General features: G+C 38.1%; 2 protein-coding genes across 4 annotated transcripts; one reads left to right on the forward strand and one right to left on the reverse strand.

Moving 5' to 3' along the window:
• The first annotated feature begins 54 nt into the window (after window positions 1-54).
• rbfa (ribosome binding factor A) lies at window positions 55-2,080 on the forward strand. Its single transcript, XM_051864368.1, has 7 exons — window positions 55-349; window positions 446-476; window positions 661-828; window positions 1,049-1,161; window positions 1,241-1,325; window positions 1,455-1,528; window positions 1,611-2,080. Exons 1-7 carry the CDS (start codon window positions 147-149, stop codon window positions 1,975-1,977), a joined length of 1,041 nt encoding a protein of 346 aa, XP_051720328.1. The 5' UTR covers window positions 55-146; the 3' UTR covers window positions 1,978-2,080.
• Window positions 2,081-2,871: 791 nt separating this feature from the next.
• On the reverse strand, window positions 2,872-16,032 carry LOC127496672 (zinc finger protein ZFAT-like). 3 transcript variants are annotated; one of them, XM_051864342.1, is made up of 16 exons: window positions 15,875-16,032; window positions 12,869-13,030; window positions 12,344-12,607; window positions 12,084-12,260; window positions 11,850-12,003; window positions 9,594-10,888; window positions 9,274-9,506; window positions 9,112-9,196; window positions 8,885-9,034; window positions 8,627-8,800; window positions 8,313-8,401; window positions 8,091-8,229; window positions 7,834-7,958; window positions 6,207-6,327; window positions 5,978-6,126; window positions 2,872-3,663 (listed from the first exon to the last, which is right to left on the reverse strand). In XM_051864342.1, exons 1-16 carry the CDS (start codon window positions 15,882-15,884, stop codon window positions 3,433-3,435), a joined length of 3,558 nt encoding a protein of 1,185 aa, XP_051720302.1. In that variant the 5' UTR covers window positions 15,885-16,032; the 3' UTR covers window positions 2,872-3,432. The 3 variants fall into 3 exon arrangements, with proteins under 3 accessions (XP_051720302.1, XP_051720299.1, XP_051720303.1); XM_051864339.1 differs by lacking the exon at window positions 15,875-16,032 and adding an exon at window positions 14,051-15,830; XM_051864343.1 differs by lacking the exon at window positions 15,875-16,032 and adding an exon at window positions 13,966-14,098.
• Window positions 16,033-16,109: the final 77 nt, after the last annotated feature.

Below are 16,109 nucleotides of genomic sequence, written 5' to 3' on the forward strand. Positions count from 1 at the left end.
TTTCGGGTTGGCCTACAAATTCACGTCATAAATGCAATCCACCAGCGTCGTCGATCGACTCCATCTGGATGAATTACTTCACCCTTCGCCTTCAGACAAATGTAGTCGATGCTGAGTGAGTGCAAGGATAAACCAAACTTGTGATCATGCTGGCTGTCAAGAGGGTTATGTGCTATAAAGAATGCGCATTCAGTCGATATACTGCAATAACAAGCATAATCTGTAAATCGACAGCACAACCTGAGACACAGCGCTTGTCCTGGTCTGTTATGCTTAAAGAAAGAAGCATTCACAGTTCAACCCGTCTTTCTGGAGGCAATAAATTGATGAAGATGCTGACCAAAAAGAAGTGAGTCTCCGTTTTGTATAATTGATAAATACAAAATAAAAAGTTACGCCAATTCTCTCTATGAACTTGCATGAGTTACATTATCGTTCTTTACAGGAAAAAACAGTGGTATGAATCTCCTCTACAGGTAAGAATTCTTCCAAATATTTTTTTCAATTAATTCAATTAATTTTTTAAATGTATTTTCGTGTTCAGTATTGTTTACTTTTTTAAAATATTGTAAATGTGAACAATAAAGCTGTGTTTACTCTGTACACATTAACTCTATAATTCCATACATGTTTTTTTTTTTGCACATTTTGCCCATCCAGGCCACAGCTATTGGTCAGCCTGGCTTTCTGAAACCATCAAAGCGAAATAAAGAGGACAGTGTTCGTGTGAGGACTCTGAACAACATCATCTACAAAGCAGCGACAGACTTGCTGAGCTCCTATGAGGTCAACTCAGAGATCAGTGCCTACAATGTACAGATTTCAAAAGTAGGATATGTTCTTTCTTCTAAATTCCATGCCATCATTAATTATACCTCATATTTTCAATAATTAAAGGGATAATTTTCACAATTTACTCTCCCTCATGTCGTTCCAAACCTGTATGACTTTCTTTTGTAACACAAAATATACTACACAAATGTTTAATTTCTTCACAAATATTGTTTTCAGTATCACCCTAAACTATGTGTCTCCTTGTCCATGTAAGGTTTCAATACCACCAGATTTCTCTGCATGTCGAATATACTGGAAGACAAGTCTGTCGGCTGAGCAAGACAGCCATATTCAGCTGGCTTTAGACAAATGTGCTCCTCGCATACGGTATGTCTTTTTCATAGTCTATTTTACTTTTGTTTTGACAAGTTGAAGGGAATTTTATCATTTGTTTTATGTTTTTCAGGCATCTTCTCATCTCTCACCAAATCCTTGGTAGTGTTCCTCCTGTGGTTTTCATCAGAGATAAACAATATGCTGCTGTCACTGAGGTAACAGATCGCATATTAATAATAATATAAATAATTAATATTCATATTTTACAGCAAAATTAGCGGTGCATGGATTTTGTAGATGAAATAGCTAATATGTGTGTGTGTTATTGTTCTATCCTCAATCAGATTGAAAACCTTCTCAAGAAAGCAGATTTTGGTCCAGATGAAAATAATACACATTTATCCATCAGTGATATTGGGTAAGAAGAATTTAGTTTTAATAAAACCTAATATTTGTATTGAATGAATGGGTGCATTTCTCATTTGTTTGACCTTCCAAAGGGCCAAATTGCAGCCGATAGAATCTGGAGACAAGAAAAGACCCGTTTTGTTTGGCATCGATCACGACGCTCTGCACAAACAGATCGAAGCCTATAAACGAGAGAAGGGGGCGAGAGACTCTCTCACACAGAGTCCTGCTGCAGGAGGACTAACACAAGAGCAGCTGGACACACTAGCAGATATTAGGAAGCAGAAACTCATAGAGAAAAAGAAACAGAAATCTAAACGGATGAAGGATGATGACATCACTCCTAAGGATTTCCTTTTGTCTAGAAGCCTTCAAAAAGAGGAGCAGGACAGTGATGAGGATAGCCTGGTGGATAGCCAGCTCTCAGAGCTGATGGAAGAGGACGACAGGAGACACTGAAATCAGATCTTTTGGTCTCTTGCAATGTTATGCTGTTTAGTGTGGTCTGTAAAATAAAAATCTTCAAGCTTTGGAAAAAGTAAACATGTATATTTTGACAGGTGATCAGTTGATTTTTTTCACTGGTGTTCCTATGTAATACAGAAGGTAGGAAAGATCATCTGCAAGGTACAGCATATCAAATACCATCAAAACCAATAAATGGTTATATAGCAGACCTTAAATTACCAAAAATGAAAATTCTGTCATCATTTACTCGCCCTCATGTAGTTTCAAAACTGTAACTTATTTAATAACTGTAAGTTATTTTTATATATTTTGCCACCTTGGAGTTCTAAGGTTCTATCTGCATTCTGAGCAGTTTTGAAATATTGAGCCTCAAAGTTTTTGCATTCCATTTGACTTTGTAGATAGAACCTTTTTGTTTTCTAACTTTAAAAAAAAAAATCACATAATGTAAATAAGTTGTCATAGAATAAGAATATGTGAATAACTCAATTTTGACAAAAATGTCAGATAGAGCGTTATAATGCCAAGGTGACGATTTGTCCATTCAGTGGACTCCAATGTTGTTTGGTTCCCACCATTCTTCAAAATATTTTTCATGTTCTGCAGAAGAAAATTACATACACTATCGTTCAAGCATTTGAAAACAGTAAGATTAATTTCTTTAAAAAAACAAACAAAAACTACTTTTATGCAGCAAGGACGCATTAAATTGCTCAACAGTGACAGTAAAGATGTAATGTTACAAATGATATAAACATTAGCATATTAGAATGATTTCTGAAGGGTCATGTGACACTGAAGACGAGTAATGATGCTGAAAATTCAGCTTTGTCATCACAGGAATAAATTACATTTTAATATATAATAAAATAGAAAACTCTTAAATTGTAATATTTCACAACATTTATGTTTTTAGTGTAGGTGATGCTGTATTGGTACACAAGTGAGTTTTATTTAATGGCAAAATCATAGTTATGAAATGATTCAATGAAGTGTCAATAATACACTCAACAGCGCACATTAAATAACTCAAGTTTACTATTATGATAGCCATACACTGTATGGGAGTCTTATATAAAAAGTGTGGAGAAGGCCAGAGTCACACAGTAACTCTTCTAGGCAATGACAGTACAGAGAAAAAAATAATTTCTAGAACAGCTTCTGCTTCATGTGTAACAGGGTTTAGCTACTGTGATTTTTAAAGACTAAAGACCTTTTTACTCCCAGTCAGGAAAAATATCACCTATTTTTTGCAGCACAGCTCTATGACTATTCATTGCTACTGTTCATTTCAGATTATTTACAATTGTGCAAGATACGTCCCTATAAACTATAGGTAAGGCTGCAATAGTCTGTTCAAGTCTGGAGTAACTAACAAAACGGAAGAAAAACACTTCGGAGCATTTGAGCTAGGCAGCTACCCTCTATGCATGGTCTTTATATTCTCTATACTGTGGTGGTCTCCTCAGTTTGCACAGCCTCCTGAACTGCTTCCTGAACGTAGACTATGAACTGGGATGCGTCTTCACCCTGGGTGTACACTGTAACAGTTTTGATGCCCTCCATGTCATCTGAAGACACCACTAGATGGTGCTCTTCAGCCAGGCCCACTGTGGCCTGCTGAAGTGCATCCTGGATCATCATGGCATGATTGGTCTGCGGTTCCTCCTCCTCCATCTAGGACGATGGGACAGAACATTATTATTAAATGCGTCGTTTTCATGAAGAAGACCAATTTTCTTTCATCTTTGAGATTGAGAAAAGCTACTGGAGACTGAAAACATGCCATAACTTTATGAGATCAAAGTCCAAAAAGAGCATATTGAAAATGCCTGACGTCAACACATGACTGTCCACTTTCACACACACCAATGACTCATACTGGGTGATTAATTAAATCCAATGTTAGAAACAAGCAGCTGAAGTTTATTTTTAAAAAGGGCCCTGAACATTTCAGTCTGACTTTAAAGGTTTACGTGGCACATTTCACCATTAAAAAATATTGGACCAAATGTTAGAAATGTTTGATCAACTTCCTTCCTTACTTCTTTCCTTCCTTCCTACTTTTGAACGGTTACGTATGTTTTGACCCCTTTAAATTCTTACAGTATATATATATATATATATATATATATATATATATATACACACAATGAAGAAATGACACTTTGCTACAATGTAAAGTAGTGAGTGTACAGCTTGTATAACAGTAAATTTGCTGTCCCCTCAAAATAACTCAACACACAGCCATTAATGTCTAAACCGCTGGCCACAAAAGTGAGTACACCCCTAAGTGAAAATGTCCAAATTGGGCCCAAAGTGTCAATATTTTGTGTGGCCACCATTATTTTCCAGCACTGCCTTAACCCTCTTGGGCATGGAGTTCACCAGAGCTTCACAGGTTGCTACTGGAGTCCTCTTCCACTCCTCCATGATGACATCACGGAGCTGGTGGATGTTAGAGACCTTGCGCTCCTCCACCTTCCGTTTGAGGATGCCCCACAGATGCTCAATAGGGTTTAGGTACCCTCAGCTTCTTTAGGAAGGCAGTGCTCGTCTTGGAGGTGTGCTTGGGGTCGTTATCATGTTGGAATACTGTCCTGCGGCCCAGTCTCCAAAGGGAGGGGATCATGCTCTGCTTCAGTATGTCACAGTACATGTTGGCATTCATGGTTCCCTCAATGAACTGTAGCTCCCCAGTGCCAGCAGCACTCATGTAGCCCCAGACCATGACACTCCCACCACCATGCTTGACTGTAGGCAAGACACACTTGTCTTTGTACTCCTCACTTCACCATCTGAACCAAATAAGTTTATCTTGGTCTCATCAGACCACAGGACATGGTTCCAGTAATCCATGTCCTTAGTCTGCTTGTCTTCAGCAAACTGTTTGCGGGCTTTCTTGTGCATCATCTTTAGAAGAGGCTTCCTTCTGGGACGACAGCCATGCAGACCAATTTGATGCAGTGTGCGGCGTATGGTCTAAGCACTGATAGGCTGACCCCCACCCCTTCAACCTCTGCAGCAATGCTGGCAGCACTCATACATATATTTCCCAAACACAACCTCTGGATATGACACTGAGCACGTGCACTCAACTCCTTTGGTTGACCATGGCGAGGCCTGTTCTGAGTGGAACCTGTCCTGTTAAACCGCTGTATGGTCTTGGCCACCGTGCTGCAGCTCAGTTTCAGGGTCTTGGCAATCTTCTTATAGCCTACGCCATCTTTATGTAGAGCAACAATTCTTTTTTTCAGATCCTCAGAGAGTTCTTTGCCATGAGGTGCCATGTTGAACTTCCAGTGACCAGTATAAGGAAGTGAGAGCGATAACACCAAATTTAACACACCTGCTCCCCATTCACACCTGAGACCTTGTAACACTAACGAGTCACATGACACCGGGGAGAGAAAATGGCTAATTGGGTCCAATTTTGACATTTTTACTTAGGGGTGTACTGAATTTTGTGGCCAGCGGTTTAGAAATTAATGGCTGTGTGTTGAGTTATTTTGAGGGGACAGCAAATTTACACTGTTATACAAGCTGTACACTCACTACTTTGCATTGTAGCAAAGTGTCATTTCTTCAGTGTTGTCACATGAAAAGATATAATAAAATATTTACACAAAAGGTGAGGGGTGTACTCACTTCTGTGAGATACTGTGTATATATATATATATATATATATATACACATACACATATAAATATATATATATATATATATTACATAACATGTCTATCATATTGTTATAGGGTAGTGGCATTACTGTGTTCATAAAGATGATAAACTTACCAAGACAATAATCTTAAGCAATAATCAATTATCATATGGCAGAGAGTGATATATTTGTGATCTCAAATTGAAAGACGATATATTGTGCTCAATAAATTACATTAGATATAGTTTGGGAAAATGCTTGCAATACACAACAGCAGCTCTCCAGAAGTAGAGAGGTCAGTCAGTACATGAATGTGCATAATAAACATACCTGCTCTACAACAGTAACTGTACCGGGAGCCATGGCAACCACAGAAGCCACAGTGGCATCATGATTCTCTGAGCCCAGTTCAATGATCTGCTGCAGGATGTTGACAGATGCCGGGTCTAGTCTGTCTCCCGCTGCTGCAGACACAACGCCTGAACACAAAAGTTGAGTTTGGATATGAACTTTAAAGAAATTAAAAAATTGTTCCAGAAACGAAGCAATTGTTTCTGACCATTTTGTGTATTAAAGCGCAGGTCCTGCAGAGCGGATACAGCAGTCTCAGTTCCTTGTGGATCCTCAGTCTCGGCTATATGAAGGTACTGCATGGCCGGCTCCTCTACTGACTCCACCACCTGAATGAACACACCAATAAGATCACAACCAAGTCCAGTAGCATTTAATTCTAACATGTCATGAATTAAAGGGTTAGTTCACCCCAAAATGAAAATTCTGTCATTAATTACTCACCCTCATGTTGTTCCAAACCTGTAAGACTTTTGTTCATCTTCAGAACATAAATAAAGATATTTTTAATGACAGAATGCTGTCAGATTTCCTTCCATAGACTGCCTTTGCAACTGAAACTTTGACGCTTCAAAAAGTTCATAAAGAGATCGTAAAACTAATCCATATGAATCCAGTCATTCAGGTTGAGCTTCTGTTTATGTTCGCTGACCAATGTTTATATGCAAGTAAAATCCTAAATTAAATCTGTTCAACATAAAAAGTGATTGAGTCTCTTAAGAAAATTCGGACTAAACTGCTCTGTTCATATGGATTAGTTTTACGATCTCTTTATTAACATTTTGAAGCAAAGTTTTTTGTCAAAGCATCAAACATTCTGTCATCAAAAATATCTTCATTTGTGTTCTGATGATGAACGAAAGTCTTACAGGTTTGGAACGACATGAGGGTGTGTAATTAATGACAGAATTTTCATTTTGGGGTGAACTATTCCTTTAAGGCAATTTAACAATCATTTACCAGGTTATCAGTAAGAAAATTTATTATGAATGTCAGATTCAAAGAAATTAAGTGGCTCCAATAATTTGCCTTTTTTTTTTGCTAAACTTTTAAATATGTTATTAATGACTATTCTGTCATCCTTTACTCACCGACATGTAGTTCCACACCCATAAGACTTTAATCTTCACACAAATTATTAAGATATTTTTAATGAAAAAATAGAGATGTCCCTCCATTGATTTAATCCAAGTCTTCTGAAGAGATGTGATTTATATATGTTTTATATGATAAACAGATTTAATTTAGGCTTTTATTCACATATAAACACACACAGAGCGCATCACATATGGCAAACTTGGAAGATTGTGTGTGTGAGTCACGCGCTAGAACAAACCTCATTGGTTCTTGTGCATCACACACACGTTAAAGCTTCATGTTTACCATATGTGATGTGCTCTATGCACTGTATATGTTAATCATTGTTTAGATTGTAAATAAAAGCCTAACTTAAATCTGCTCATCATATGAAGTAATTGTATATATTCACAAGACTTGGATTAAATCGCTCAATTCATATGGATTCAATTTACAACGCCTTTATAACCTTTTTGTATCTTCTAAATTTTGGTTGCCTAGACTTTTAATGGAGGGACAGAAGCCTCTCAGGTTTCATTAAAAATAACTTAATTTGGGTTAATATGGATATTTGGAACAGCATGATGACAAAAATTTTATTTTTTTGGGTGAACTAACCCTTTAATATGAGTATTTTATTGATTATTAAATATTATTGTACAGCACTGTGGGACTTCTATTGTTGTTTATGCATTTTATTAATAAATATGACCACTTTACTAAATTTACCATGTCATGTAATTGTAATGGAGACTCACCTCCCACTGATTCAGACCCAGACTGTCAGTCTCCACCACTTTGAGGCCATGTTTGCTCTTCAGGTGTCTGTTCATTTCCCATTTAGTGCCATAAACGTAATTGCAAACAGGACATTTGACTCCACCTGATAACATACACACACACACACTTTTTAATTACTGAAACTGTTTGAGGCGATATTGTATGTCTAATAATAAGCAACAATGTATATCTTAGGTAGTTAAGGCTGGTTTCATTCTGGTGAGGAAGGACTTGCCTTGCTCTGTGACAGTTTCAGAAGAGGACGCTCCTGTTCCAGCATTGATGTACTGTGCGTTGGGATGTTTCTTGTTATAGTGTCTTTTCAGCGAGCCTGAAATGTTGCATGAGTAGTGGCAGTGTGCACAACGGAAAGGCTGTGAAAGGCAAAACATTGTGCTTTGGTGATGGCTGTAGGACACATGACAACAGAGAAAAGAAAATGAAATTGTGGTGTTACTTTGAAAGAGGCATGTTGCTCCATGTGACGAAGCAGATGCGGCCTCAGTGCAGCAGTGAAGTCACACTCAGTGCATCTGAACTGTTTTCCTACAAAATAGAAAAATATGACCATGCAATTTTTATTTGTTTGTTAAGGTCACAATACATTTTGTACATTTTTCATGGCCCCTCTTTTGCAGTCCCCAAACTTTTATTACCCTGTCCAAGCTCACTCGGAAATACGTCAGGTTATGGAGGCTTTGTTGACTTCAACAAGATACACAAGTCCAAATAACACTGCATGCAGTCTTAAACACAAAGTAAGAGTCTCACCGTCTGCTGTGTGCATGACCTTATGACTTTTCAGAGTGCATTTAGACTTGAACTTTTTCCCACAGAGGTCACAAAGATGTGTTTTCTCAGTACTGTGTCTGTTCATGTGAGCTTTGAGGTTGCTCTTACTTCTTGAGGCATATTCACATTGTGAACATTTGTACGGTTTCAATCCTAGAGATACAATCAGAACGCAATCAGTACTTTTAACCACATAAGTTTTACAACAATACATTAAGAAAAGGACATAAAACCCACCCTCATGAGCCCATATGTGCTGCTGAAGATCTGCCCCATTCCTTGTGAAAAAACAGTCACAGTACGGGCATTTGGAAGCTCGTTTCCCGATCACTCCTTTCACATGTACACGTATTCCCAGCGCTTCCGAGATGTAGTTCAACGACACATCTATATAGTCACAGCACATCCATTAATGTTATTCAGAGATCTTGTGCGACATTTCAGAGGGTTTGATTTGTGCTTACCTGGATGGTTGCTTTTGATATGAGCTCTAACTTTGTCCTCGGGAACAGACTCTTGACATACTGGACATGTAAAACTTCTTTTGACCTAAAGATGAGAAATCAGACTTGATAAAGAAGCCATTTTGCCAACATCTCAAGAATAAACAGATTGCCAGCACTCACTATGTCCGAATGGGTTTTGAGATGAGCTTGTAGCTTGTATTTGTCAGGTGTACAATACTGGCATCCTTCAGAGGGACACTTCAGCAGGATGTCAGAATGTCTCTGGATGACATGGCGCTTCAGGCAGTTTTTAGTGATGGAGGAATAACTGCACTGAGAACAGTAATGGAGGTGCTCTTTTGTGTGTGTTCGCACATGTGTATTGTAGTGCACCTGATACCAGAAAAGCTTACCTGTTGAGAAAACATTACAGAGAGTTATAGAGAGTCTAGGGTTGGAGATGTTATTTAAAAAAAAAGTGTGAGATTAGATATTCATACCGCAGTATTCACATTCAAGGTCTCCGTACACTTTCCGTATCCGTTCAAACATTTCCATGTTAAGCTGGCGTTTTTGCATCTGCTCTACAATCTGCTTGAAAGCAGATATTTCTTCTTGCTCTGAACTGAGCAAGTCTTCATCGGTGTTAGTTTGTGAAACAATCGCCTCTTCCTCAGTTTGAGGAAACGTTTCCTGCTCGGAGTGCATTTGTGCTTTTTCAGCTGTCAAAGGTGCGGTTTCTTGAGCAGGATTCTGCTCTTCTGTCTCACCGTGCTGATCATCTTGAAGTCTTTGCGTATTTATCACATCTTCACAGACCGTCTCTTGTGTTTGTGCTACTGCAGATGTGTCAGTCTCGTTTATACTATTCGTAATGGTATTTCCGTCTTGTGAGTTTTGAATGAGAAGATCTGATTCGACCACTATATTATCAGAGCACTGAGTTTGAAGGTCCTCTTGAGTCATGCAACTAATTTCTGTGGTTAACAGCTCCTGGGCGTTGAGCTGCGACAGCTCTTCTGTGATCTTAAGCTCATCCTGATTCAACATGTCCTTCTGAATGTCATCACCTGGTTTCAGTAAGCAAAAGCTGGAGTTGATGGAGTCTGCAAAAGCTGAGGGCTCATCCGATTCCGGGTGGAACTCTCGGAGATGTGACCTCAGTCGCACAGAGCTGACAAATTTTTCCTGGCAAATGGCACACACGTAGATGAAAGGATGCTTTCTGATGTGGGCTTGCAAGGCTTGGAACTTGGTCGAGCCGTGATCACATAACTCGCAGCCGAAGGGTCTCTTGTTGCCATGGACCATCATGTGACGGTCGCGCTCAAGCTCGTTTTTGAACTTGCGGTCGCATATTTGGCAGTTGTACAGAAGCTGTCTCTTGCCTTCCCTGGTCTGGAGGCTGTACTCTTCGTAGGAGTCCTGTACTTTCTTGTCGTTCATGTCGTGAGTCTCTCGGATGTGTTTAAGAAGGTTCTTCACATCAGAGTATTTCTTCTTGCAGAATCGGCAGTGCTGCTTGATCTTCTTGTGCACTCGCTCCACGTGCACTTTGAGGTGGCCTTTACTGAGGCAATTAAACGAGCAGAGGTCACAGCTGAATTTCTCCCCGGTGTGTTTCCGCATATGAACACTAAGATTGGCCTTTATAGCGCTGGCATAGTCACACTGCGTGCACTTGAATGGTTTCTCATTGGTGTGGATTCTTAAGTGGGCCTGCAGTGAATGTTTGAACTTGAAGACTTTATTGCAGTATTCACAAGTGAAGATTTTAAGTTGCGTCTGTCCTAACCTGTGTCGACAGATATGATTTGTTAATATCAATGTACTAAATAATTCCACAAGATCAATATAAATGCAACAACTTTTCTATATGAACTTGCTTCTTTTTCCATGAGTTTTCCATAACTTTTTTAGTTGGTTATGATTACTGGTTAGGGATTTTTAAAATATAGATTAAATAAGTAAATAAATAAATAATGACATAAATAGTCATTTCTAGCAATTACATAAATAGAAAAATGTATATTTACTCTAGAAATTTCCATGACTTTTATGGATTTTGTTCATTTCCAAGACTTCTCTAGGCCTGGAAATCATCATTTTAAAATGTTCTGACATTTTCACGTCACATGATGGCGAGACTGTTTAGTTGCTTCTAAAGTAATGCAATAACAGTATAATTACTATATTAATATTCTGTCCTTTGGAGCTTCAACAATTGTCAGTCTTTTATGCTGTTGACGTAGTGTAAACAGTGTAGCGCTCCCGGTTTCTACGTCAGAACTCGTAGAAATGTGACGCAGAAATCCGGCCAATAATTAGCCACCATTCTTAAGTAGAACCTGGGAGTGCTACACTGTGTTTACTACATCAACAGCAAAGGAAACTGACATGGAAGGGAAGAAATTGTTAAATAAAGTCATTAATTTTGATTTTTTTTGCGCACAAAAAGTATTCTCGTCACTTCATAATACTAAGGTTGAACCACTGTAATCGCATGGACTATTTTAACAATGTCTTTACTACCTTTCTGGGCCTTGAAAGGGGTAATTACATTGCAGTTTATCGGAGGCCAGAAAGCTCACGGATTTCATCAAAAAGAACTTAATTTGTGTTTTTAAGATGAACAAAGGTCTTACAGGTTTGGAACGGCATGAGGGTGAGTAGTTAATGACAGAATTTTCATTTTTAGGTGAACTAACCCTTTAACTTTTTAAATTTGAAAAGAAAAAAAAGAAAGAAATACAAGCCTGTTTGATTTGAGGGGCGCTTCATATGCAGCTTGCTGAATAGCATATTCCTGGTATCCCCTTTTCATTGCTGCCTCTTGAGAACCTGCAGCTTCATCGGTCTGGGTGGACGGTTCAGCCGGAGCTGCTTCAATAGGAACTATCTTAGAGGCACCTGCAATAAACCCAAGCTTATAGTTAGTTTAAATGTTTCCCTCAACTATTAAAACATTTGACATCACATGTACATCTCACCAGGCATGGCCTCGTGACTAGTAAGGACCACACTAATAATAGGGTTTTTGTTGCCGCTTGCTGATTCAGGGTCCTTTGCACTGGACACCTTATCTGTCCGCATCGCTCGAGCTTTCTTTGGTGTCCGCTCTTTGTCTTCCTCTCCATCACTGATTCTGTTTGCATCAGTATTTTGACCTATTCAATAAAGTTGACAGGTGAAACTTGTGGCATTTCAGACTGTACAATGAGTTCTAACATTTTTTAACATAAATATGTACCATTATACTCTTCTTCATCAGCAGCCTCTTTCAGTCCTACAAAACAAATGTGTTTGGAAATTTGCCGCCTGTTGCTGAACATGCGATTGCATTTCTTGCACTCCAGATCACTTCCATCCTCACTCTGCTCTTCAGCTACTGTTCCTGGTTGAATGTCAGTGGACTCTTTCTCCTGCTGACTGGATGTTTTTTTCTGGACATTTTCTGTTTGGACTTTCTTAGTGGAACCTTTTGGTCTTCCACGCTTTCTTTTCACAACAACATCTGCAAGATAAAAAAAAAAGCCATTCTTGTCTTCCAATGCTTTAATGATAACTTTATTTTCACATTACATAAGATACTACAGTTGTGAACAAATTATAAAATAAACTTTAAGCTTAAATCAGCCTAAATTGCAATTTCAAGCTTGAACCAACTTAAAGTTGCAATTGCCTTTCTCTAATGGCCTAACTTTCAGTGTTTGGCTCTAATATTGCCTAATGCAGGTTTCCAGCACCTATGATTTTTGTGTTCAAACCTGCTTACCTGAACTCTGTGGCTCCTGAGTTGTTAATGGCTTAAGTGCTATAATGAAAGTATCAGGATCACCTCCTTCATTGGAGTGAGTCTCAATAACATGAGACAGCAGCAAAGGTTTACTGGGAGAGAACAAGTTGCATATTTTGCACATGAAAACTGATGCACCATCTGTGAATACAAAAACAGCAGGATGAATTCTTCATTCTGTTTATTAAAGGATCTTGGATGCATGAAATGATAATTTTATATGTATTTTTTGTAACTCTATATTTGTAAAAACAGTATCAGAAATTTGCCAAGTTACTTTACAATTAAGTTATAAAGTCTCTCGCACAAAGCTTTTTCCACAGTACTAAGATTTATAATGTATCCTTGCAAAAGTACTAAACAGTTTATCGAAATTACAGAAGGCTGTAATAATTAATATGTAATATCTAATAAGATTTATTTCCCATTATTTATTATGTGTCTTCACCATAATTCCCAAATATTAATAATTTTGTTTTGAAATTATGGAGTTTTAAACAACCTTTCATCACAGTATTGACTGGGGTAATAATGCACGAGCATCAGGGAGCCCTTTCAAAATAAGAGCGTCTAAATATGTGGATTTTTATACCTTTTCAAATCAGTAATTTATTCATGAACACTGATATTAATAATTGCTTATTAGTATTTACAGTTTAATATCAGGTCATTACAGTGTTGTTCAAATATCTGCAACAGTCATCTTTCACAAGATCAAATAAATGTCACGTAACAATACATTAGATGTACCCGCTACAAAACTGCATATAAAGACTTATTTTCAAGAGCAAATAAGTGTCGTACAGTGTTTAATTACATTGTTAAAGCCCAGAATTTTTCCAAAAGGAAACCAATAACATTCCCTGCCATATGATTTTTGTAAACACGAGACCAGTTTCGTGTTTTTCTCTTAGACACTGGTGCTAGTTTTCATCAAATAAGATGACGTTTAAGTCCAGAGAGTTGGAAATGGTGTTATTTCACCAACGAACGGTAAACAGCAGACTTAAAACTTAATTTCCATATAAAGCATTCTTTAGCAAAAGTTTTTTGCTGGTTTAAATGACTAGTTTTACCTAATTTATTTGTTTCCTTAGCGAATCATCGGAAGGAGCCGTTTCCTCGCAGCGCAGTTAGCCTAATAATGATGTTTTTGCTTACCTGCTTGCACTGGATCCATTCTTTTTAAATCAGTAAAAGGTAGAAACCGCGCGAAAATGATTTTGACCTTTGTTTTTATTACTAGATTGCAATTTAAATGTATTCATTATACTTAAATTACTTCTGCAGAGGTTTCTGTCGAATCTGCGATAACAAATATGGCGGATGGATCTTCGTCTTCAAGCAAAAAATAAAAAGGCTATCCGTGAAGAAGCGCGCGCCACCTGCTGCCTGGAGTTCATTTGAAATCACCCGATGCTCTTAGAGGTTAAAGTCACTACTATGTTCTTGTAATCAGTAATACGACATTCAGACATTTTTCCGAATATATAAATGAATATATTAGTTCAACCTGAATGAAAATGAAATGCCAACACTGTAAAGGCTAGTGAATACTATTGTGTACAGCAAACACCGATCTACTAATTAATATTAATTACCAGCTATAACAACAACAACAACAAAAACACAAAAGAGAATTAAATGCGTTTATTTTTGGGTAAAATTATATACATTCATACAACAGAGGGATTAACAAAGTAAATGTTTTTACTTTTATCAGCCTCAGCCTTCTTCCTTGTCATGAATGGTTTCACAATTAAGTAAAGTATATTCCTACATGATCACAGAGGTGCTCCAGTCAGTCACAGCAAACACCCTCCCCCCAGCCTCTTTTGCAGAATACAGCTGAGTGTAGGATGTTTACAACGACTACACTGGAATATTACTACAGAAAACATAAATAGATCCAAATGGCACATCTGTCAACTCATTAAAAAAATTAACATGTACACATAATTGTTGTTAAGTTATAATTCAGTTGTTATGTAACATTTAGGAAGCAGTACTGGTTAATTACACACATATCAGTGACACCAGATAAAGACGAAAGAACTGGACGATGGCAGCAAACATCCAACTGAAAGCTTGTTGTTCAAGTATAGCACAGCTTCCAGTCGGGGATGTTTACAGGCATGAACAACCAGTTAATAGCACATCAAACAACGTAATGCAAATAATCATAAATCATCCGAATGCAAATTATATCAATCTAGGAAACCCATGGAAATGTATGTGGTGAGTTTACTGCCCTCTACAGTCCTCATGAGAAATGAAAATACAGCAAAAGCCGAGTTGAAAGTTAAAGGTCCTCTCTCCTTCACGTCAATGACAAAGGGACCGCGATGAGGATGAAGACCTTGCAGATTTGAACAGTGTCACGGTCTCTAATCACAGACATTTGATGAAAACAATCACAATAAAATGTGTTGAGTCGATATCGGTAAATTTTCTATCATTAAAATAAGTTGTTATCGAAAAAAACAACAACTGGAAGTGCAGTGCAGTCTCTACATAGGAGCATCACCATAAACAACAACCATATACGACCCGAGTTTGAACCAAACAAAATTTAAAAACACTCGTATTTGTAGACTGACATTGGTTCAACCTTGTTTCTCTGCTTGGGAATAAGAAAATCGGTGAATTTTGAGACAGTCTCCACTACAATATACCGCACGAAAAGAGTTGTTATAATAAGAAGAACTTGCACCAAGTAAGCCTGTGTTGCTACCAGCTACCAAGTTGGGTGAAGAGGAAGCAAGCAGTCAAGCCATCGCGGCACTGCATTTTACCCTCGCAAAAGCAACCTAGAGCCATCCAGGCGTTTTGCTTGTGTATAATACAGCACTGATAGTTAGCAAAAGTCATTCTGCTTCGAAACGGAACAACACAGCACGGCTAACTAACGGTAGCTATGCTCTAAGCTTTGCTCCAATTTACAGACAAAACTAGCATGGACTGTCCTTCCCGCCGCAGCAGTACCTCGTAACATATGGGTATCCTGTTCAAATTAGACAAAGCACCGCCGTTCAAGCGATAACGCGATTAAACCACAGTTTATTACTGTGATTTCCTCCGGCTTTTGCTGCAAAAAAACCTTTAGTCTCCGCCATTCCGAGCCTGTTTCCTTCCGTCTCTGGCTTGTCTTTAGTTTGACCTTTAGTTACCCGACACTAATATTGACGTAATTGTCATGGTAACAGGATCCCGCCTTCTA

The sequence above is a fragment of the Ctenopharyngodon idella genome, chromosome 16 (genome assembly GCF_019924925.1).
Source record: "Ctenopharyngodon idella isolate HZGC_01 chromosome 16, HZGC01, whole genome shotgun sequence".
NCBI lineage: Eukaryota > Metazoa > Chordata > Actinopteri > Cypriniformes > Xenocyprididae > Ctenopharyngodon > Ctenopharyngodon idella.